This window comes from Mustela erminea, chromosome 7, assembly GCF_009829155.1.
Source record: "Mustela erminea isolate mMusErm1 chromosome 7, mMusErm1.Pri, whole genome shotgun sequence".
Taxonomy (NCBI): Eukaryota; Metazoa; Chordata; class Mammalia; order Carnivora; family Mustelidae; genus Mustela; species Mustela erminea.
The window spans coordinates 3713595-3738847 of NC_045620.1; the positions used below are offsets into that span (position 1 = coordinate 3713595).

At 48.8% G+C, this 25253-nt stretch overlaps 1 protein-coding gene across 10 annotated transcripts in view; it reads right to left on the reverse strand.

The window, feature by feature from the left end:
- ZNF831 (zinc finger protein 831) overlaps positions 1-25253 on the reverse strand; it is a 93510-nt gene that overhangs the window by 46520 nt on the left and 21737 nt on the right. For all 10 annotated transcript variants that reach the window (XR_004287385.1, XR_004287384.1, XR_004287383.1 and 7 more), the window contains 3 exons: positions 19675-23400; positions 18496-18632; positions 2106-2257 (listed from right to left, as the gene is read on the reverse strand). Coding sequence is in view for 5 of the 10 variants with exons in the window: in XM_032350188.1 (XP_032206079.1) it covers positions 2106-2257; positions 18496-18632; positions 19675-23364 (3979 nt within the window). In the remaining 5 variants the exon portion in view is untranslated. The remainder of the gene's footprint in view (positions 1-2105; positions 2258-18495; positions 18633-19674; positions 23401-25253) is intronic.

Below are 25253 nucleotides of genomic sequence, written 5' to 3' on the forward strand. Positions count from 1 at the left end.
TCCACGTGCAGAAGGAGGCAGACGCTGGAGAAATGCAGCCATGAGCCAGGGGACAGCCGGAGCTGCCAAAAGCTGGAAGTGGCTGGAAGGCTCCTTCCCTAAAGCCTCTGGAGAGAGTGTGAGACAACTGGCCTCCGTAACTGTGAGAAAACTAATTTTTGTTGTTTTAAACCACCGAGTTGGTAGCAATTTCTCCCACAGCTGTAGGAACTAGTACAGGTGGTAGCCAGGTGGGGCACCGGCTTCAATGGCTGTCCCCTGTCCCACCGGCCCCGGCGCACTGGCACATCTGGGCTCCAGCCGCCCTATCCAGAGTCTGCATTCTTGCCCCTGAGCCCCTACTCACCACTCCCCATCCAGCAAGCCTCTGTTCTGTTCTCCCTACATCTGCATTTATAGATGAAGCCCTATGTCTCTCGAGAAAACCCCCCCTTTCGGTCCCTCCCTCAACACTGACCTCATCCTCTGCCAACAACAGAAACACGTCTATGCCGTGTGCCCCACACTCGTTTGGCACGCGGCACCCGCCTGTCTTTATGCAGGTGTGCTTATCGTGCTCAGCAGATCGCCATAATCAGCATCCATCATCTGCTGTGGAGTCGCACGGCGCCTACTGCATACAGCCGCGCGCCCGACACGCACACTGGCAGCTAAATGACCTGCCGTGTTATCCCCCATGTGGCTGAGCGAAGGGGGACGAGCAGGTCCACCAGCCCATCAGGCTTCTCCCTGCAGCCCAGAGGATCATCTCTCTCCTCCTCAGTGCACAGCACAGCCTTCAGAATACACACATGGCAGCTGCCGCGAGCTTCCAGCAGCAGCCTGACTTAGCCCCCTTTGAGGCGCTGGGAAGAGAGCTGCTGGGAAGGTTCTGCCACTTGGGACAAGCGGCAGCGTGCCAGTGGGTTCTGTTGGAGGGGGCGGGGGTCACCCAAGCAAGCCCTTGGGCAGTTCCCTCGGCTGTACCCATCTGAGAAGAGTAGTCCTGAAGTTGAGAATGTGGCCCGGAAGCGAAGGAAGGACCAGCGGGGCTCTGCGGGGCCTTCGCGCTCCCCCCGCTCCCCCCACCGTCTAAACCTCCGTTGTCCGATGCTCTTCCTGGCCAACCTCCAGAGCAAATACTTACCTTGATTTAAATTCTCACTGAGAAACAAAAGACAAACCCCTGTCCTTGCCTACGGGAGAGGGTTTGGGGGATGGTGGGGAGGGGGAGCGAGGAAGAGCCATCTGCCGGCAGGGGGCACTGGAGCTACACAAAGTTGGAGGGGGAGGTGCCCCAGCCAACTGTCCCCAGGGACCCAAACCTCAGCCATCAGACACAGCCCAGGGTCAGCCCTGGAGCCAAACAGACAATAATCAGCCACAAAAGGATGGTAATTCAGTCACAGCTGGCCAGATGGGACCCTGTAGCCTTTCCACAGAAGCTCTCTATCCCCCCCACCCCAGGCTAAAGCTGGGCCCATGGCTGCTGGGGCGGAGGAGAACCGGAGCGGAGAACAAAGGTCCGGAGAAGTGCAGTGATTTGCCCTGGTTGCCCAGTGATTACAGCTGAAAATAGTCCTTTTTCCAGGAAGCGCTCTGCATTAGTTCATCCTTGATTTATTTCTGAGCATGACAAAACATGCACCTCTGACGCCTTCCATGTAAGCAATGTTCCCTGCAGCTCCCACACGCGCTGGCTGCTCCTCTTCCTATTCCAACACTGACTCTCAAGCCCCCCACTGACCCACTGCAGCCTCGAAATGGCCCTGTGGAAAGAATCAAGTGAACTTCCTTTTTAAAGACAGGGGAACATGGAGGCACCTAGAGTTCTGACTCACGTTCCTGAGGTCCTGGAGGAGATCTGTACCCAGCACCGGGCCCAGCACATGTGGCCAGGACTGAAGGACATACCCTGACTTCTCCATATTCTTGCCCAGTATGCCCCCCCGCCCCCAGTTTGGGGTCACACTGACTGTCCCACAGATGTCCCACCTTTGCCAGCATACCTTCAGGCTCCTGGAGCCAGAACAGCCGGCTCCCACCCGTCCTGCACACCCAGCCTCTGCAAGGAGCCCGGCCCTCTGGTGTGCCCAGTTTGGATTCACCTCCAAAGAGAACATTACCTGCCATTTCTGAAGAAGGCTGCCTGCAGGTCCCACGTGGGTCCAGCCCCTCGAGTGGGGAGGGGTGGCGGCCTCTTCTCAGCACCCTGGGTGGCCTGCGCAGTCCACTCCCTCTCAGCTGAACGCGGCTCTGTAAAAAACTGCCTTTGTACCTGTGGGACAGAGAAGCACATGTGCTGTATAGCCTTCCCTGAGCACATGTGCCCAGAAGCCCATACACACAAGCATTCACAAAGGCAACACTCGGACAATAAACCCTCAGGTCAGCCTAGAAACCCCTATCCTTTCCACCCTCCTTTCCCCTCTAGGACAGGGAGACAAGAGCAGGACCTAACTCGAGAGGCCGCTGGAGGGACGACATGAGACGCTGCACAGGAAGGGCTTTCCGAGCCGCCTTGTGCAGAGCGCGTGCTTACTAAAGGCCAGTGGCTGTAATGAAATCCTGAGCCATATGGTCCTGACTACATACAAACACGCGGCTCTGTACAACTTCCGACAATGACAGGAATGTTCTATGATCTGCACTGACCACGTGCGGCTGTGGAGCATTTGAAATGCAGTGTTTGAAATGCAGAGGAAGTGAGTTTTACTTTATTTCATTTTAATGAATTTAAATAGCCACATGTGCCCGTTGACTACTGTACTGGACACTGCAGGCTTAGAGGGCCTTTGAAAAAATGGGCATTGTACACTTTCCATCTGGAGAGGAACTTCCAGATCAGACCACTTGATCTAATCTCTGAAATGTACTCCCATCCCGGTGGGACAGCGCGGCGAAGTTGAGAAAGAAAATACTGGAGCTTATATTTATATTTATATTTGTTTTCTTCCAGACCTTCTTGAATCTATTGCTGTATGCCCTTTATAATATACATAACACATCAGTAGAGTAGAACGTGTGTATAATTTAAGTAAGCAATTATGCATGTATTAGGATGTGCAACCAGACATATAACCAGAAACAGACCCACACGCTGCTCCAGGGCCGCCGCAGAGCAGGGCCTGTGAGCCCTGAAACACTTAAGGCCCCTTCACCAACTGGAGCTAGGACCCTGGGTCCAGCGCTCTGTACTGGTTTGTGACAGGCCACCATCAGCTCTTGGAAGAGACCTTCGCGCTGCTTCTCTATGCCCCATGAAGCCACCAGGACGCCCTTTCTTTTCCAAGCCTCAGCTTACACGAGTTCTACTCCCAGACACTCTTCAGCCTGTGGGGGAAGGTGAGGCCACCTGCTCGGCCATTTTCCTTTCTCATTTGTCTGAGCCACCGCCAGCCTCTAGCTGCAGTCCCCTAATCACCAGGGCTGCTCACAGAATTTTAAATAAGATCTGCAGGATGCTGTATTCTCTTAGGTGCTGGTTTTTACAGCATCAAAACAATGAGAAAGTGATTTTTTGTTCATCTTTTCTGGAGTCGGTGTTCCGGAGAGGCTCCAGTCACATGACCCAGCTGCCTCCCTGGCCTTGGGCAGGAGCTGTCATTCCCCAGGGGTGCCTGCCTTATTCTTTGAAGCAGTCGTCCCTGCTTGTCAAGTCCACAGGTTCCTGAAAGAGTTATCTGCGCCTGGGTAGGGAGCTAATCACAAGCCCCAGAACCAGTCAGGGCTCCTGCTGGGCCTGGGCGGAGAGTGATTTGGAAGTGTAGAGACAGAGGGAGGAAGGAGGGTAGGGGGTGGGGGTTACAGGGAGAATTCCTCTCTATGTGCTGCCAGGTCACCTTTACTCCGAGTCAGTGGGTGACTGCCACAAGCTTGCAGGTGTTAAGAATGGCACAGTTTGAACTGCTGGGAGGTTTTGCTTTTGGAAAATGGCCTAGTGAGGGACTCTGCTCAATGAAAACCACCAGGAGACTGCGGGAGAGCCCCGGCCCCTGAACTCAGGTCTCAGGAAGGTGGAATCTGGGCCCTTTAGCCCTTGAGGGAGCCCTAGAGGATCCTAACCTAGCTTCAAAGCAGCATTCTGTTGAGTCATGGGCAGGGCCTGTTGCTCCCTCTCCTGGGTTCTCTCAGAGCATCCTATACACCACCCCTTCCTCTGGGCAGGAACACACAGGTGTGGCAGAGGAGGCTAGCTTGTCACCACCACGAGACAAACAAGGCCTCCGGTACTTTGGCAGATGTCATGAAGACCCCTCTCAACAGCCTTCACCCGGCTACACGTTATATCCCAGAGGCTCAAGGGTTAGCTGCTAGTGATTCACATCTACCCCCTTCTCAAGAGGACTGCCCTTGGCTGATTGGAGCCATCTTGCCTGAAGAGGCCTGGGGAAGCGTGCACTCACCCCAGGAAGGGCCCTTAGCCCCTGACCAACAGCTGCAGAAGGTGACAGCTCAGCCCCTTTCTCTCTGAGCAGGACAATGTCTGGTGCACCTCATACTCCAGACCTTCCCACAGGATCAGGTAGGACAGCCAAACCCCCGTGTGTTTTTTTCGCTCCCGAGAGCCCGCCCTCTCAGGTCGCCTGCCCGGGAATGCCCATCTCAGGCTCTGCTTCTGGGGAGCCTGACCCCAGACACATGATTCAAGTGTGTACTCTCCTCTGAGTCCTTTGGCCTATCTTCCCCAGAGACTCTCGCTCAAATATGTCGACAACATCCTTAAATATGCAAGGATCCTTATAAATACATGGTGTCGCTTTTGTGCGGGACGTAGTCCTACAGAGCCATTCTTCCTCTCACTGTGGTTTTACCGGAGGTTACCGTTCCCGTCCACCTAGGTTTCTGTGTTTGTGTCTACTGAACTGTGAGCTGATCTACAGAGTGGCTCCCAGGATCTTTAATAAACTGCCACTTACAGTCCAGATTTTAAATGTAACTCCTACACTCGGAGTACCCCCTGTGCTCTCGGTCTCTCTCCAGAGCTCTTGCTTTAAGAGCCTGCATTGCTGACACTTACGTAAGACCAGCACAATCGTTTTGTTGATAGGCCTCATGAAAAACTGATCAGAAAAATAGCCTTCTTACCCCACATCAGCTCCAGCAGACACCAGTGACTGGCTGGCCACGGTCAAGAACTCAGGAGACACTGGTTTTAACTAGAGTTCAGTGAGAAGCTCTCAAAAGGAGGCAGAGTGAAGTTTTTGTCCTGTATCTTGAGGCCGACAGAAGCCACCGGCCACCCTGCCTCCTCCAGCCGCTCCTCCCCACCCCACACACTTTCCCTGCTCCTTTCATCAGCCAAGTCTGCGGGAAGGAAGGTGGATCCAAGGAGAGAGTGAGGTCCCTTCACACATGCTCGCTGTGGGGGGAAAAGAACGTGTGCTGTCATACCATTCCTCCCATTGGATCCTACAGGAAATAAAAAAGCAAAAGGAAGCAGAGTGGAGGCCTGCAGACCTTCTGCATGCCGCTAAGCAGGATGCAGGACTGTGGCCAAAGCCTCTGGCGCCTTGGTGAATGTGACAAACGTCTCAGCCAGGTGTGGCGGCCACCACCATATCTCTTACGCGTATCTCCACCTCACCTCAGAGACTGCGCTGTCGCCTCTGAGAGCGCTACTTCCCTGAACAGGTAAACTGTGTCATGACGTGACATTAGCAGCAACTGCAGAGGATACAGAAGATACAGTACATATACAACAGAATACTGCTCAGCCTTTTAAAAAAATTAAAAAAATTTAAAAAAAAAAAAAAGGAAAAGAAAAGGAAATCTTGCCATTTGCTGCACACAGATGAACTCCGGATAGAATAAGCCCGCTACAGAAGGACAAGCGCATCATCACTTGAGTCACGACTGAAGTGAGCGGACACGTACCTCAGACAGACAAACATCCACTCTAGAGGGAAAGATTTTATTCTCAGGGCCCGGTTTTCTCTCTCTCCCCCACTTTCAATGACAAACATATACTTTAGGGTTTCCAGCGCGCACTTCTCCATGTGACCCCCAACCTCTTCCTCACTCATTCTGGCCCACTCGGGACCTCACAACCCATTGTTCCGTTTGTCAGAAGCGTCCCCCGAACAAGCGTCGCACGCTTCGTACAGCACGCTGCGCAGTTACAAATTCATCAATAAAATCCAATTCAATGGTCCAGCGCTTGCTCTGGGCACAGCAGAGCCGTAGTCTGTGGGCGCTCTGAATCTCTCTGCCTCTAGTTTATGTCAGGGCAATTAGGCATCCAAGTATGAATTTTCTACGTTTTTCCATTTCCCCTCTAAAAATGGATCCTGCATTTTCTAATCCCTCTCCTTTAGCTCATGTACTTTCACTAATGAAAACAGCCATTTTCATTACAGTGTGGTATTTAGAGTTGGCAACAAATGAAAAGACAAATAAAATCAAGTGGAGGGCCCAGAAATAAACTCCAGGTATAAATGGGAAGGTAAAATACAGCAAATAAGAAAGAAAAAAAGGTAAATTAATCCAGAGCTCTGCAAGTTCTCTGTATAAAGGTCCAGAAATAAATATTTTTCAGGCCACACACCATCTCTACCCCATATTCTTTTATTTATACACACACACACACACGTGTGTGTGTGTGTGCGCGTGCGCATGCGCTTTTAAAAATGTCACAACCTGTCTAGCTCACAAGGGTATATAAAACAGGTCAAAAGTCAAATCTGACTCACAGCCCATAGTTTTCCATATGGACAAAGGTAAAACTAAATCCTTCCTTACATTAATATCCACAGAACATAAGGGAATACATTTTTGTGTTTTTGACACTGGGAGACTAGGAATGATGAAAGATCTCTTAGACAAGACCAAAAAGTAATAATCATAAAGGAAAAGGCAGCTCCACTTGAATACAACTAAATATACACCTTCTTGATGATGTAAAGAAGTCCACTTCCAACAGTACAGCTGACCAGTTACTCTGGTTGTCTACCACTATACTCCTATATTAAAAACAAATAAAAACGCAGATTAAAACATAAAAATGTTCAATACTTCTACATAAATCTATTGATGTTCTGATTAGAAAGTGAAATATATTTAACATCAAAAACCAAATGAAAACTGAAACCTGAAAAGGTAAGAGGGTTTTCATTTTGAGAGGATTTCCCACATCAAGTGAGCTTGATCTTCCACTTCTATGGTCTGGTGGGGTGCGAGGAGCAGGATTCAAACCCAGAATCCAACCTAGGTCCAAATCAAGTGAAAGACCCAACCTCTAATCCTGCAAAAGCTAAGACCTCAGAGGGACCCTCAATAGATAGGTGAATTAGAAATACTATACCCGACCCTCACCGCCTTCCCAGGGAACCCTGAAAAACTCCAATCTTATCACTAAGTAAAGAGGGCAAAAGTCTCTTCTGTTAATTTTATAACAATAAGACAATCTTCTCATAGGTTTGTAATCTGAATTCACACTGCACATAACATGAAAAAGCCAAAAAGTAACAATTTTATTTAAAGTAGTGCCCAGTGCATGCGCTCAGGCACCTAGTAGAAGCAAAACAAATCATTACTGGAGAAACCCACCTCCACCCTAAGTCTCAAAGTCCAAAAATCTCAGCTCACCATCAAAAATCCGAAAACAAACAAGGAAATGAGTTACTACAAAGTGAGAGCTAATGATACATAAAACAGAGTCAGATGTGCCATGACTCCCTATGTTGGTATTATCAGATGTAAGTGTGTTTTTAGAAAACGTTGAGAATAAGAGTAAAGATCACAGAAACTCTGAAAAACAATCCCAAAATTCATACGCAACCACAAGAAACTCCAATAAACCAAGGCAATCCTGAGCAAGAGCAACAGAGCAGACCGTATTATATTTACTGATTTTAAAATATATTTCAATACTATAGTAATAAAAATATTATGGTACTGGCATAAAAACAGACGTATCAACTAATGGGACAGAAAAGAGAGCAACAGAAGCCAGAAATAAACCCACTCATTTACTATAAACTGATTTTCAACAAGAGAAACAAGAATACACAATGAGAAAACATTGAGAAAACTGGATATTCACATGCAAAGCAATGAAACTGGACCCTTATTTTATACTACACACAAAAATCAAATCAAAATCGTTTAAAGACTTAAACATAAGATATGAAACTGTAAAACTCTTAAAAGAAAACACAGGGGGAAAGCTTCTCAGTATTGGCCTTGGCGGTGATTTCTTGAATATGACACCAAAGGCAACAAAAGCAAAAATAAACAGCTGGGACCACATCAAACCAAAAAGCTTCTGCATGGTGAAGGAAACCATCAACAAAATGAAAAGTCAGCCCACAGACTGAGAGAAAATACCTGCAAATCATTTATCTGATAAGAGGTTAATGCCCAAAGTATCTGAGGAACTCATGTAACTAAACAGCGGGGGGGGGGGGGGGGGGGGGGGGGGGCAGGTAGGGAAGAAACAAACAAAAAAACCAACTTTAAAAAAATGGGGAAAAGACCTGAGTAGAACTTCCTCCATAGAAGTCATAGAAATGGCTAACAGACACATGAAAAGGTACTTGACATCACTGATCATCAGGGAAACGCACAAAAAAACCACAGTGAAAGATCACCTCACACCTGTGAGGATGGCTATTATCAAAAAATAAAAATAAAAGATAATAGTATTGACAAGAATGTGGTGAAAAAGGAATCCTTGTCATGTGTTGGTGGGAATGTACATTAGTATGCCCTCTATTAGTATTTCCTCTATGGAAAACAGTATGGAGGTTCCTCAAAAAATTAAAAATTGAACTACCTTATGATCCAGCAATCACACTCTTGGGTATATACCCTAACAAACTGAAATTAGGATATCAAAGAGATAACTGCACACCCATATTCAATGCAGCATTGTTTACAATAGCCAAGATATGGAATCAACCCAAATGTCCATCAATCAATGAATGGATGGATAAAGAAGATACGGTATATATACAACAGAATATTACTAAGCCTTTAAAAAAAAAAAAAAAAAAGGAAATCTTGCCATTTGCTGCAACATAGATAACTTTGGAACAGAATAAGCCAGCTACAGAAAAACAAAGACTACATGACCCCAGTGATAGCAGAGATCTGACACAGTCAAACTCATAAAAACAGAAAGGAGAATGGTGGTTGCCAGGGACCAGAGGAAGGGGGAATCGGGAGGTGTTGATCAAAGGGTACAAAGTTTCACTTGTGCAAAATGAATGAATCCTAGAGAACTACTGGACACCATAGTGCACATAGTTAACAATGCAGTATTGTGTACTTACAAATTCAAGAGGGTAGATCTTCTGTCAATTTTCTGTTTTTAAAAAAAGGAAGAAGCTTCTAGAAATTAAGGTAAGTTTAGGACATCATATGTGAGGATGGTTTCATGGATGTTTTCATATCTTCAAACTCATCAAGATGTATATATTAAACTTGTAGAGCTTTTGTGTATGTCAATCATAACTCAATAAAGAAAAGAAGACTAAAGAGCAAGAGACTATAAAAATGATCAAGCAGATCTGAAAAATAATTAAGTGGAACTTTTTGGAAATAAAGCACAATATACATAAACAATCAAATTTAACACTCGATAAATCAGTAATAGGAGGGTAACTGGGGGAGGGTGCAATTAAGAAGCCACTGCCGGGGCGCCTGGGTGGCTCAGTGGGTTAAAGCCTCTGCCTTCGGCTCAGATCATGATCCCAGGGTCCTGGGATCGAGCCCCACATTCGGCTCTCTGCTCAGCGGAGAGCCTGCTTCCTCCTCTCTTTCTGCCTGCTTCTCTGCCTACTTGTGATCTCCATCTGTCAAATAAATAAATTAAAAAAAAAAAAAAAAAAAAGAAGCCACTGCCACTGTCCAGGGTCTTTTTCTCCTGAACAAGACGGTTTAACAGTAACTGCATTTATTCTCCCAAAGAAAAAACGAGGCAAATATATAAAACAATGGTTTTCAGGACAGGAGACATCATGTAATGAAAGCAATGATCCCCTGAGAGTAAAGAAATGGATGAGGCAGATCCTGTAACTGCTCAGCTTCCTGGTGAAGGGATTTCCCAGGTCCATCACCATCCGTGGATAAGACTATACTCTCCTTTGAACCCTTCGGGGCAAATCAACTGACCAAATACAAGGGGCCTATTTCTGTACTGTCCATTCTGTGCCATGGACCTATTCGTCTACTTTGATGCAAATACCATTCTGTCTTCGATATTTTAGCTTTATAGTAAGTCTTAAAGTCAGGCTATGTAACCAAGACAGTGTGGTGTTTGCATCAAAACCAAGACATGGACAAAGGGCACAGACACAATTATATGTCCGCACACAAACACGGGAACTTCCATCTATACCACTCAATACAGAAAAATTAGGTGAAAATGTATCATAGGCTGGAATGTTAAACCTAAGAGTATAAAACTTCAGAAGAAAACCTAGGAGAGAAACCTCTGTGGCCACGAGTTAGGCAAAGATGTTGTGGTGATGACACCAAAAGCACAATCCAAAGAAAAGAATAATGACTGGACTTCACCAAAATTAAAAATATATGTTCTTTGGGGCACCTGGGTGGCTCAGTGGGTTAAAGTCTCTGCTTTCCTCTCAGTTCATGATCCCAGAGTCCTGGGATTGAGCCCCACATCGGGCTCTCTGCTGGGTGGGGAGCCTGCTTCCTATCCCCCTCTCTCTGCCTGCCTCTCTGCCTACTTGTGATCTGTCTGTCAAATAAATAAATGGGATCATTAAAAAAAAAAAAAACCGGAATGTATAAGGAATCCTCAAAACTCCAAAATAAGAAAACAACCCATTTTTATAATGGCCAAAAGAGTCGAGACGATACTTCACCGAAGCAGATACAGGAAAGGCAAATAAGCACATGAAGAGCTGCGTCATCCCATGAGTCATGAAGGAAGTACAAATTCCAGCCTGCGGGACACCACTACACACCTATGAGGATGCCTGAAGGAAAAAGAACAGCCACGCCAAGTCTCGGCAAGGCTGCAGAGAGGCCGAGAGCCTCACGCAGAGCTCGTAGGAGTGTGAGATGATACTGCCGCCTGGGAAAGAGTCTGGCATCCACTACACTGTCCGGACGCTGCACTCTTATTTGCTCAAGAGAATTTGAAGTATATACCCGTACATTTCAGAGTCGGCTCCTTTGTCTCTTTTCTTCTGTCTGTTCATTTTGGGTGGGGGATGGGTGAAGCAGGTGAAGCAGGAGAGAGCGCACTTCTCGTCATGAGCCCCGAGAAACGTACAGAATGGCTGAATCACTGTATGGACACCTGATGCTAATAACACTGTATGTTAATTATACTTGAACAGCAACCAAAAAAACCAACTCAGAATTTTAGAAAATAAAGGATATATCCATGCAAAGACTTGCATATGGATATTTATAGTAGTTTTTACTTGCAACAGCCCCAATCTGAAACAAACCATTAATGTCTGCCAACAAGTCAATGTATAAACAAATTATGACATATCCACCCAATGGCTTACTACCGAGCAACAAAAAGGAATGAATGACTGGGGCGCCTGGCTGGCTCAGTTAGTTCAGCATGTGACTCTCAATATTGGCTCAGTTCATCATCTCAGGGTGGTAAGATCGAGCCTGGTGTTAGGCTCTACACTCACTGGGAAGTCGGCTTCACTCTTCCTCCCTCTCCTTCTGCCCCTCCTCACACTCGCATACTCTCTAAAATAAATAAATAAGTCTTAAAAAAAAAAGGGCGGGGGGGAATGAATTATTGATACATGCAACATGATGAACCTCAAAATAACCATGCTGAGTGAAAAAAAAGCCAGAATGCCCCACCCCAAAAAAGAGTATATATTGTGTGATTCCATTTCTATAAAATTCTAGAAAAAGGGAACTACTCTAAAGTTACAGAAAGCACATGAGAGGCTCCCTGGGGATGGCAGGAGGGAGGACACATGGAAATCTGAGGGATTTTTGACACATGACCTTGATGCTGTTATTGGTTCACAGGTGTGTACATACATCCAAACCTATTAAATGGTATACTTTAAATACGCATAACACTATAATTCAGTATACTTTAACAGAGCTTTAAAAAGAATAACTCAGGAGGTTGAGAAAATTAGTAAAATTTTAAAGATAGACCTGAACAAAGTATCTAGATTTTAGCAGAGAAAGACAAAGTTATTGAAAATAGAGATTAAGACACATAAAAGAGAAGATCTAAGGTACATTACTTCAGTGTTCCAGAAAGAGAAGACCGAGAATGGGATACAGACAATGTTTGAAGAATGATGGCTGAGAATTTTCTAGGTAGAAATCAATCCACAAATCATAAAAGCCCCATGGATTCCTAATGGAATAAATAATGGCAACATACACCTGGACACATCAAAGTAAAACTATGGAACACCAAAGATTAAAAGAATATCTTAAAACTAGCCAGAGATAAGAGACCTTCAAAAGACAGATGAGTACACTAATAGCCGAATTTTCCACCACAAAATAGAAGCCAAATGACAGTGTGGTAATAGCTTTGATGTGTGGAGAGAAAGTAACTGTCAGCCTAAGGTCGTATACCCAGCAAAACATTTTTCAACAACAAGGAAGAAATCAATGTATTTTCAGACTAATGAGAGTGGAGATTTTTCTTCTTTTACAGAAGTTCTTAAAAAAAATATGCTTCAGACAGAAAAAAACAATCTCAGAAGTAAGATCTGATATTAAAAAAGAATGAAGAGATAACACATTTGCAATTATGTGGGTAAAAAACATACAGAAATGGGCTTAAAAAGAGAAAAGAACAGATTTGGGAAAATATCTACAGTGTGTGTAATGGCAAAGCACATACACAAACCTAGAACATATACTGAAACCTACAAATTCTGGATGGGCACAGCATACAAATATGCTAATAACAAACCTTAGTAGAAATACGGGAGCAGGGCGAATTCTCACTCACAGCTGGAGGAAAACAAAAAGTGACCCGTCAGCTCCCAAGAGCCATTCAGAAATGACATGTAAAGTTGAAGATGTGATTACCTTGTAACCCAGCAATTCCACTTTCGGGTCTAGCACTGAGAAAACCTCTTGCATTGAGCCTAAGGAGGCATATATGTATATACATTCATTCACTGCAAATCAGCAAAAAAAAGAAAGAAAGAAAGAAAGAAAGAAAGAAAGAAAGAAAGAAAGGAAGGAATTGGAGACAATTTCAATGCCCATAAATAGGGGAATGGACAATAAAATGTGTTATACTCATGGGAAGGAGACCGCTATGGCACCTATAATCAATGAATTTGACCAACATGCCTCGATCTTCAAAATCATGATACTGAATTTAAAAGTCAAACTGAAGAATGATTAATTCCGTATGATATTTATACACGTGCTTTAAGGACTCAAAACAATTGTATATGTTATTAGTGTGTACACCGAATTGCAAATTATGAAAACACAGATTGAATCCGTGCCAAATATGTAAAACTACCTAACATTTATGTATACGTGTATATATATAGGCTATATGTATAATATAAATATATACTTCAAATATAAAATATAAAGTAATATTTTATTTCATTTTTTTAAAGGCTCAGAAACAAATAAAACAAAATGTTAATATTTACTCATTCTGGATCATTACCCAGGAGTCTGTTGCATATTTTCTGAACTGTTCTGCATTTTTAAACGTTTCTCAAAACAAGAAGTAAAACAACAGATACTCAGCAACACGGGTTTCAGCACATGCGCTAGAGCTAAGGCCTGCAGAGAATCTCTGCTGCAGTATTTCATTTTCTGGTGAATGTGAAGACAACTGAAGTGAAATGGGAACGTGAGTAAGAAAACAGGCCTCTTTATCGAGAACACACGGATGGATAAATGACAGAGAGATGCACGCATACACCGTACATATGGGAGTGCGGAGACAGATAAATTGATGTGTACAAGTGCATATACATCATACACATGTGGGGAGACAGACGGACAGGTAGATGGCGTGGAATAATGCCTCCACCCTCAAAGGTGTCTGTGTGCTAATCCCCAGAGCTGTGCCTATGTGACGTGCCCGGCAAAAGGGACTTCGTGAATGTGACTAAGGACACAGTCCCCAAGATGATAAGGGATCCTGGATTATCCAGGTAAACCTAAACTAACCCCATGAGTCCTTCAAAATGAAAGAAGAGGCAGAAGATAGGGTCTGAGAAGTGAGACTAAACAAGAAGGAGCAGACCTCAAGTGTGAAGGGGACCCAGCCTGCCCTTGGTGGTGGTCTGTGACACAGAAGCGCAGCTGATGGCCAGGAACGGAATCCTGCCAACCACCCAAATGAGCAGGAAACGGATTCCCCACTGGGGCCTCCAGAGGGAATGCAGCCCTGCCGACACTCTGATTTTGTCAGGTGAGACCAATACTGAATTCTGATCTACAGAACTATAAAATAATAAACTAGTGTTCAAAACAAAATTTACACGAAACTAGTAATTTGTTACAGCAGCAGTTACTCTGTTACAATAGAAAACTAATTAGTGGGATGGTCCACATGTAGGTGGGAGAGTAGATACACATGAAGACGGAGGGAGGGTAGATGAGAGACCCTTCATCAAAAGTTTTCCTGTTTGGTTATCTGCAAAATAAGTACACGGTAAACAAATCCTGTTACTATTAACGTCTGTTATAAACTAGCCAGAAGTTACTATGTGAGAAATGGACGGATTTCAACATACTAAGGAGGAAAAATAAGTTGTGCAAATGGCCTCCTGAACAGTGAACTCAAAACTCCTTTAGACCAGGCACTACCTCTCAGCATTTTCCCGATATTGCCCCTCAGACTGGGCATCAAACCCCTGTTTCTGAAGAAGGACTAAAATATGACAGAAACGGAGAGGGCACTTCTCCAAGAAGCTCTATCATCCAACCAGAAAATGAACTGAGTTTGAGACCTCGTGTGAGTCCAAAAAAATCGGTCATCTCCTTTATCAAACCTTTGCATCCCAAAGGCTATCAAACCAGTGATAGTTTGATAGAAGGCTTAGTAAGAAATTTGCCATTAAAGGGAACTCTTTTCTTATAAGCCCAGCATCACATTCCCTTCTGAACACCTCTCCAGAGAGGTGTATCCTTCATTAAAAGGAGAAGTCTTAGCAACCACTCACCATGAGTGGTATGATGGAAGACACCGGGTCAGAAAACTCAGACTGCAGCCCTAAGTGAAGGCCTTCTCACCCATTAGCTGGCTGAGCCAGGGAAAGCCATTTCTGGCAGACATACCCTAGAATTACCTAATCCTCTCGAGTGTGGTGTGACTTGCTCCTAACAAAATATGGCAAAGGGAAAGGTATTTTTGCTGATGCAATTAAAGTTTCTAATCAACAGAGAGATTATGTTAGGTGGGCCTGACCTAATCAGGCAAGCCCTTCAGAGGAAGATCTGGAGCTCAGACTTAAGGCAGCAGAGGCACATTCTGTCTCCATTGTTGGTGCTGATGAAGCAAGCTACCATGAACTCTGTGCCTCAAAAAAACAAACTCTGCCAAAACGCTGGGAAGGTAATGAAACCAGATAGTGGGAGGGAGAACACGGAGGTTCAGGGGTCAGAGAGGTCCCACCGTGATAGTGCTGTCTTTGCTGAGACAAGGGAAGGCCAGCCAGAGGGGAGCTGTGCAGGAGGAGGCACAGGATCTGCACGTGCCAAGACTGGAGCTGGAAGCTCCAGCAAGCTGGAAAGAACTCAAAGGACAGTCACAGGCCGGTAAAGGCACAAATGATGGCTCATTCGTGGTCGCCCAATAAATGCTTGATAGACATAAACACCTCAACAGCCTCATCCTCATCCAGGACTCAGACTTCTCCTTTTTCTACCCCTGTGCCCTCTCCTACCTTCCCACCCGTGGGCCCTTGCCTAGAAGCTCGCTGATGGAGGAGGCAGTATTTTGGCTCCCACAAAACCAGATGTTAAGACTATGATTTGCGGGCACCTGGGTGGCTCAGTGGGTTAAGCCGCTGCCTTCAGCTCAGGACATGATCTCAGGGTCCTGGGATCGAGTCCCGCATCGGGCTCTCTGCTCAGCAGGGAGCCTGCTTCCTCCTCTCTCTCTCTCTCTCTCTGCCTACTTGTGATCTCTGTCAAATAAATAAATAAAATCTTTAAAAAAAAAAAAAAAGACTATGATTTGCAAACTCAAATGTAACACAACAGGAAGAGGTGGGGACCGAAGCAAGGTGCAGAGCACAGGCACGCTCAGTGGGGGCGGCCACTACTCAGTTCCCGCTAGCTGCCGCCATGCAAGAAGACAGGACAAGCCTCTCCAGAGCTCCAAATACTTCAAGACAAGCTAGAAATTCAGTTTTTTATGTGAAATCTCTTGGTATTTATTTGGCTACTAAGAGTCAAAACTTTTAAGTATGGCCAACCATAACGAGATTCTCACCCAGGCTGCGTTTGGTCCAGGAGGTGTTGCAGACATCTCTCCAGGCCTCCCAGAGAATCAACCTGGCGCCACCAGCTTGGTATGGGGATGCTTTCCCTGTGGCCTCCACATGTGGCACCTGGCACCTAGCAGGTGCATGGCGACAATCTGTTGTATTAGCTAAACTGAAGCCTTGGGAAGATGGAAGGAATCAATGAGGCACTCAACATTAGTCCCTCACCCCACATCTCCTTGGACCACGACTGAGGCCCAGAAGCAGGCTTGGCAGCTGTCACTCCATGCAATTTAGTGCTTCTTCCACATCGGTCCAATGTGTGAGATACTGACGGGGCACAAGGTCACCTGCCAACGTCCCTGTACTCCCTGAATCCATGAGCAGCTACTCTGGCCAGCATCCATTCCATCTGAGGAGCCATCCCTCCCCTACTCTACATGGCTCAGGGGTTTGTGGTAGGGCTGGATATCCCTGTCACAGGCAGTGACCCTTCTTTCGCTCAGCTTTGAACAGCTAGGCTCCTTTTGGGAAGGATGCAATGTGGTTTGGGGTAGCACAAAGAACAGCTCCTGCAAGAGTGTTCCCCAGGGGCCGGCACCCTGAGCATCACCTGGGAGCCTGTTAGAAATGCAGGGTCTCGGGCCCCATCTCAGATCTGAGGAACGTGTCTCAGCATCAAAAGAAAACCCAGGTGACTCTTGTGCCTGTCGCAGGCTGGGGAGCGCAGAGCACAGATAGCAGGATAGCAAGCTGCTATCTGCCATAGGGGCTCTGAGGTAAGACTTGCTGATTCAGGGGTGGTGGGTGGCTCAGTCGGTTAAGCATCTATCTTCGGCTCAGGTCACGATCCCAGGGTCCTGGGATGGAGCCTCCTATCGGGCTCGCTGCTCAGCAAGGAGCCTCCTTCTCCCTCTCCCTCTGCTGCTTCCCCCTGCTTGTACATGCTCATGCTCTCGCGCTCTCTCTCTGGAATAAATAAAATAAAATCTTTTAAAAATAAAATAAAATGAAAGACCTGCTGATTCACATCAGGGTGCTTGGAGAGGCCGCCCGATCTGTCTGTGTCTCAAGATCCTCAGGGGAAAAATGGCAGCGGGGGCGGGGGCGGTGACCACAGTCACACAGTGCCCAGCACATAGCAAGCCCTCAGTGATACCAGCTCTGGACATGCGGTCCTGCAGACAACTGAAACAGGCAGAGGCCTCATCTCAAAGCCTGTCCAGACGGCACATCATCTCTAGCCATGGAGGTTCTGAGCAGCTGTAGGGAAGAATCAGGAATCTGCACTGCTTCTTGAAGAATATCTCAGCTTTGGGTCAAATACCAACAATGAGGGAAGAAGGCAGGCAGGTTCCAGGAAGAAGAGAGTAGGAGGCTGAGATGTGGAGGGGGAATTCAGGAAAGCATTAGGGCTCTGGGCTCAGAGTGCAAATTCAAAAACAGGAGATGCGGAGGCAGCACGAAGTCACCCTGAGCAGGCCCAGAGGCCACAGGAACACCAGATCCAACAGCTTCTCTGGTGGCACAGAGGAGTGGAGCCTCATGAAAAAGTGGCCTTCCCCCTTCATCCCTAGGGGCAAGACCGTCAGTGATTAAAGAGTGGGGCCAGTAAAACCTGTGCGTCCCATCTGTTGTCTGGACATGCTGCGCGTGCACGCGTCACAGAGAGAAGTCTGGAAGAGAGCGCCCTGCACACCAGCAGCACCCCCAGGGCAGAGGCAGTACCAGGGTGCTTTAGCATCTCCTCCTCGCTAGCCTCTCTTTACAAACTCCTCTGCAAAGGACACGTACCGCTCGCATAAATAAAAAAGCAGTACAAGCTGTAAATAACTAACGCACTCTCTCCTCAGGACTTAAATGGGTGTGTGGGTGTGTTTCGACTCCGTTATTTCCAAAATTTACTGGATCCCTGGCCTTGGAGAGGCACCCCCAGAAAGCACACAGTCAGGCTGGGGGTCTGCTGTGCGGATGGACTGATGGGGAACCTCCATGAACCTCCTTTCCCCATGAACCTCCAGACCCTCACTGCCACACAGACGTTTCTGGAACCCCTGTGAAGGCTTCCCGGGTTAGCAAATCACCCCGATAGCTCCGGAGAGACAGAGCTTGCCACGCCCCCTACCTTCTGGAGCAGACGCTCAGCTTCCGTTTGCCGTTTCCCCGAAACATCTTCGCCTTCCTCCACAGCAGTCCTTTCTTCCCTTCAGGCTCAGACACCCGCTCCTGGGACACTATCCCTGAGGCCACCGGGCAGGAGAGCTGAAAACACCAGACATGTTGGCATCATATTGCTCAAAGCCCTGTGGTGTGAACTGGAGGCCCAGGGAACACCACGGCCAGGTCTCCCCCCAGCCCCCAACCCCACCTGCCTTTTGGAGGAAGGAGGGCCCAACTGGGTCTCAGCCCACCCTACCCCCTCATCTGAGCCTCAGCACATCTTTATTAACCACCACTCTTGGAATGAGGAAGTGCCTGCGAGGCTCTGGAATCCTGGCCCTGCCAGTGTTGCCCACGGTTACATCAGAACAGAACCTCTTCAGCTGCCCTGGCCTGAGACTTCCCAGAGCAGCATAGTCCAGACACATAGATTTGTGCTCGAAGTGGGACCACAAACTTACCACTAATCACCAAGTGATAGCTCCAGAGCACTCAGCCCCTTTCCTGTTAGCCACTCCCAGGGAACTTGGACATTAAGTTGAATCTGATCATAGTAATTGTTTCCTAAATTCCTGATACAATAGCTCTCTTTCTCTCTCTCTGTTGCTCGCTCTCTCTTTTTTAACTTTATTTTTAAGTAATCTCTACACCTGATGTGGGGCTCGAACTCACAACCTGAGATCAAGGGTCCCATGCTCTACCACCTGAGCCAGCCAGGCACCTCAATAATTCTCTCCTTTTAAGAGATGGTGTTCTACCTGCAGTGTATCTCTCAGTAACAATTTCCAGCTTATAATCCTGGGCAGTGTTTCATTTCACTCTTCGCTGCTGTTACCAGGATGCTCAGAGTTAAATTTAATGTCTAATGATGAAAAGTATCTCATCTTGGATCTCAGTACAATAATTCTCTCATTTGAAATGCGTCTTCTCATTATTTTGTTTTGTGTTACATTTTTGGCCTTTATCCCACCCTGCCATGAATGTGGCAGCCCCGCCTTCCCTCAGGAGCAGGCTGAGAAGACCGTATCACAAAGAGCAGGCGTCCCCAGGGTGGCTTCATGCCTCCTAAGGACTCCATCATTCGAGCTCTGTGTGCCAAGCACATTCCCCCAGCCCTGGGCCCCCAGGCAAAGGAGGATGTTACCTTTGACGTCTGGACCTGCCCTCCTTCTCCCAGGCCTGTCTTCATCCATCCTCCCACTGTCCTGCTCACGGGCCGGGTGTCTGGACCCTTGGCCTGGGTGCTGCCACCAAGGAAGTGCAGTGCCAAGTACACAGAAGCAGCCTTTTCCTTCTGCTCTGTGGGCAGAGGCAGGCTTCGGCTCAAGCAACACCATGTGAGTCGGGGCTCGGCCCTCAATGACGGGAAAGGGCCGTGGGCCCTGAAACTCCGCTGGGTCTCTGAGTGGGTACACGAGGCCAGCTCCGGCCAGCTGGGGGGGGTGGAGGCCGCGAGGAAGGAGCAGCAGGAACTGAGCCCAGCCAGGGGTCCTGAAGGAGGGTCTTCCGGGACATTCTCTGTAGGTCCCCCCAACTCCCTGAGTGCGCAGGGACTCGGGACACCCCCAGATGGCCTGGCGCCCACTGCGGTGCTGCCCATGCAGAGGTGACAGGTGTCAGGGGGCCCACTCTGCCGGGTGGCACACACTGGGGTGGGCAGAAAGGAGGCGGTCTCCCTGGGGGTGCCGGCAGATGAGCCAGGGGACTGCCCCCCTGCTGGGGTGCCAGTGTCCAAGTCTCCTTTCTCCTCTCCCTGTTCCCCTTTTCTCCTGCCCCATGGCCTAGAGCAGCTGGGGTCCTCCTTGAAGCTGTGTGCCCCACTGGTGGCCATGCCTGAGGCTGGGCAGGGAGGCAGGCGGGTCCCCAGCCCTGACCCAACAAAGGACACCAGTTCCTCAGGCCGCCTGCTCCTGCACGCAGGGTCCTGGCCTTCTCCCAGCCTCGCGGTGACAGAAGGCGGTGGGCAGGTCTCTCCCTGAGGCAACTTGAGGAGGTACTTGGGGGGGAAGGCAGTGTCTGCCAGAGCAGTGAGGACACCAGATGCCACGTGGGAATGATGCCCAAGGGACGTGGCTGCAGGACACGGCAAGATCTCTTCCCCCAGCTCCGCCTGCCTCTGGGCCACAGAAGGAGTAGCAGAGGCGGCGCCAGAAAGCTCCAACGGCCTACCTGGCTGCCCAGCCCTGGCCCTCGCCATGCCATCAGCACTCTCACGTAGCTCCCCTGGCTTATCCCCAGGGTCACTGTCCTGGTTCTGAGACGGTGGGGAGGCGGCCTGCATGGGGCCACCTGGGGCCTCTCTTTCTGTTCCCAGAGGCTCTGAATGCTCCTGGCAGCTCAGCTTCTCCACCTTCAGCTTCTTCCTCTCTGAGGGGAGCTTGTCCTCTGAGGGCTGGGGTTCCCCAGAGCTACCACTGGGCCGCCTCGGCACAGTTTGGGTCCACTGACAGGGCTCCTTCTTGTCCCCACCACGAAGGGTGCCTCCTTCCAGCTTAGGGTCTGGCAAAACCAGCTTGGGAGTCTCTCTATCACCTCCCCTGAGGGGACCAGGTACTGGTGGCAGCTGACACCCCAGCTCCAGCCTCCTGCTTGGAGAAAGGAGGGGGCTCTTGCCACCTGAACAGGAGGCTTCTGTGCAGCGGACGGTGGGAGGAGACATGGCGCTGTTCACCCGAGGCTGGTCACTGCTTCCCGCTTGGGCTACCATCGCCCTCTGCTTGGGGGGTTCCATCACTAAGAAGCCCTCCGGGGCCAGTGGATTTTGGCAAGGCCCTGGTTTGGCCCCCGCAGATGTGTCTCCATGACCAGGGCTCCTCCCGTCCTGGGACGGTACTGTGCCCTCATTCCCTGCTACCTCTTCCTGGAGAGGAAGGTCCAGCTCTGTCCCACTACCCACGGTCATCTCCCTGGCCTTCTTGCCTCCATGGCAGCTGGTTTTCATTTTCTGGTAGATTCTCTTGAACGTCTCATTCCCATACACCTGCCACTTGTCCTGGGAGAACATCTTCAGCTTCCTCTGGCTGCATTTCTTACTGGCTGCTCTGCCCTTGCTGGCTGCCCCCTCCCCAGCAGCAGCTCTGTTTCCATCCGGGTCCTCTGCAGGCACCAGGCTGTCTCCAGAAGGGGGACAGGGCAGGTCCTCCACGGCAACCTGTCTCACCAGGGCCCGGGGGTGGCCACTGGGGACATCCACCAGTCGGGAGGGGGCAGGCCTGGGGCTCAGAGGCTTCTGCCTCCTGGGGCAGGCATCCTGGTGGTCCGGGGGCTCCTGCCATGTCCTGGTGCCCTCGACAAAAGGCAGTGAGTTGCTCCTGGTGACGGGCACACATGCCACAGTGGTGGAGAGCTGAGTGGGGACCGAGTGAAAGAAGAGCGGCCGCACCTTGTCTGGGGGGGTGAAGGCAGAATGGGCCGAGGTGAGGGCAGCAGGCTTCCTCCGGCCAGGCTGCAGCGCCCGGATATCAAAGTGGAAGGAATCTTTGTAGGTGTAGGGCATGGGCAGGTCGATACTGCCTTGCTTGCACAGGACTGTCTTGCGGGGCCGCACGTTGTCCAGCTGGGAATCGTCCACCACAGCCTGATTGTGGGAGATGAGCCAGGAGATGCGCTCCTCTAGCTTCTTCTTCTCCAGCTGCAGGCCGGGTCCCCCAGACCCCAGTGCCACCTCCCCGTCGGACTCAGCCCTATGCTCCAACAGGCCGCGCGGGGGGCTTCCAGGGGCCGGCGGCTGCTCTGCACTATCCGAGCGGGACAAGTAGCCCGAGTCAGTGCTCTCACACTTCCGCAGCCGGCCCTCTGAGGCCTTAGTGTCCCAGGGCTTCTCTGAAGACGTGGCTGCCTGCTGCTGCTGTAGGGAGCACAGCCGGCCGGCGGTCGGGGACGTCTGCTCTGGCAGCTTCCACCTTGGTTGGGAGCCAGGCAGGGCGAGCCCAGGGGAGGCTGTGTGGGCAGAGATCACAGGGGTCTCTCTGTCAGCAAATGTGGACCCTGGACAGGGAACAGCTTCCAACTTCAGACCCAGGGTCTTGGCAACAGAAGACAGGCGCATGGCAGGCACCGGGCAGTGCCCAGCACCCTGGGTGCCTGGAGAAAGGGGTCTCTCTGATCGGGCCCCATCACCCACTCTCTGGCTGCTGCCGTCCCCCAGGCCTTCTGCTCTGGAGCTCTCTCCAGCCTTGTCCCCCTCCTCCAGGAGGCTGCCCCCACCTCCGTCAGACTCTGAGGACAGTCGAGAGTGGTTGAGGTGGGTCTGGGTGCGTCTGTGCTTATACAGGTTGCTCTGGGTCTTAAAGGCAATGCCACAGATGGCACATGGAAAGGGCCTCTCACCGGTGTGGGACCGGATGTGCTTCTCCAAAACACTGGGCTTCAGGCAATCCCGGCCACAGTGTGGGCAAAGGTACTTGCCGGCATTCCGTACCTTGCCCGGGCTCCCCAGCGTGGGCCCCAGTCCTGGCGACAGGACAGGCAGAGTGCCCACGATGTTCACGGTGAGAGCCGGGCACACGAGTGCCGGCTTCCCCACCTGGGCAGGGCCAGGTCCTTCAGGCCGCAGCAGGGGGCTGAGAAGAAAGGGTGCGCCGCCCCCATCCAAGCTGCGTGTGGCTAGGGGGGCACGTGGCTGGAGGCCCCCCGGAGGCACTGTGTGGTACAATGGGAGGGGCAAGGCCTTCAGGAACACTGTAGGGGCCAGACCCTGCTCCGGGGGCAGAACGACAGGGCTCAGGGTCAGGTGAGGTGAGACCTGCCCACCGGGGGCTCCTGCGTGTCCAGGAGCCGTCGCTGGCTGGTCCCTGGCAGGCGAGGCAGGGGAAGTGAGTCCTGGCACCTCCATCCTGCGTCATCTGGGTGGTTCAGGATGCCTGGCGACCTGCGGGCAACAACCACACTTTACCGCGGGCACCTCTCTTCTCTCATCATGTAGTAAACCCTTCCCGGCCCCCATCTGGCATTTTATCACCCCACTGGAGCCTGGTAACAATCCCCCCACAGAAGGGGTTATCCTCACATTGTTTAAGGGGAGACAGAGGCTCAGAGAGAAGAGAATTGACATGCACCTAATACACAGCAAAGCAGGGTCTGGACCCAGGTCTGTCTGAATCCTGCCTCTCCTTCCACATGCCTTACAGGTACTCTTGACCCTTGCCCTCTACACACTGTAGGCTTGCTACTGTCATCCCCCAACACCCAGCACAATGGTCTGTGCAGAGGGGACACTTAGAAAGTGTGCTGCCCTCATGAAAAAGAAAAGTCGTGTAGCCTAGCAAGGTCCTCAATGTGATTCCATGCTGGGACTCGGTTTCCATATCTGTAAAATGGGCAATCAGCACCTCCCTAGGACCTTTTCACTCGGAGTTCTTGGCTTCTGCTGTTGGGTGAAGGCAATAAGGAAGAAAACTGACCTGAAGGGAAGCCTAACAGATTCAGCATTCTTTAGTATACACACATCCCAATCTTGCACAGGTCATGCTTATACTGAAAATTATGTACTATTTACCTGAAATCCACATGCAATGGCAGCCTGTATTTTATCTGGTTAACCCACTAGGACAAGGAGCACTTCCTGAAACTCAGGATCACAGTTGGGTCTCTGCTCAAAGGTGGGGCTTCCAAAACCCCTCCAGAGCCAACTGGGACACAATCAATTCCCTCTCAGCCAGAGGGAAGAGCTGGACAATGTGAGGCAAGGCAGCAAGAGAGACCTAGCCATGTTCCTCAAACCATGGGAGGGAAAGACAAATACAACAGCAAGAGACAGGACAGGCCCATGGTTGCAGGAATGGGGGTCTCCAGGTGCTTCCTACTCAGATATCCGTTCCCTAAGAGCTCCATAAGCACGCTTTGATTGTCCCCCAGCTCAGCTCCTTCAGAAAACCAATACATACAGCAGCTTTTTACTGCAAGCTGGGTAAGGTAGGAGTAATGGCAGGAGGGAACCGGCTCCTATTGGTTCATACCAGCTCACGCTGGCTCATGAGAGCTGATTTTCCAGAATTTTGCAAGCCAGTTGTTAAACATAGCCATAATTAAGAGTTTAATTATATAAACTTGTAAGTTATATTAAAAACAAAGGTATACAACTGGATATTCACATGGGAAGAATGAAGTTGAAATCCCTATCTCACTTCATATACAAAAATTAACTCAAAATCGATCAAAGACCTAAATGGAAGAGCTAAAACTACAAAACTCTTAGAAGAAAATATAGAAGTAAATCTTCATGACCTTGGGTTTGTTAATGAATTCTTAGATATGACATCAAAAGCACAAGCAATTTTAAAAAATTTTTTACATCAAAAACTAATGACGTACTGTAAGATGACTAACATAATAAAAATAATTTTTTAAAAAGTAGAAAGAAAATATAACCGAAGGTTACAATGTTAAATGTGTACCTCTGAAGTGAAATTCTTATATTGAAAGCCTAAAAAATAAAAATAAAAACCTGGCACTGTTAACACATTTAAATGTATCTTTAAGAAAAATAACTATATAAATAGCATTTTGTGTGATTTTATACTAACTTTTTAAATCTAATTTTATACCAACTTTTATTTTTTTGAAGATTTTATTTATTTATTTATTTACTTACTTACTTACTTATTATTTGACAGACAAGAGAAGGGAGAGCGGCAGGCAGAGGGAGAAGCAGACTCCCCACTGAGGAAGGAGCCTGATGTGGGGCTGGATCCCAGGACCCTGGGATCATAACCTGAGCTGAAG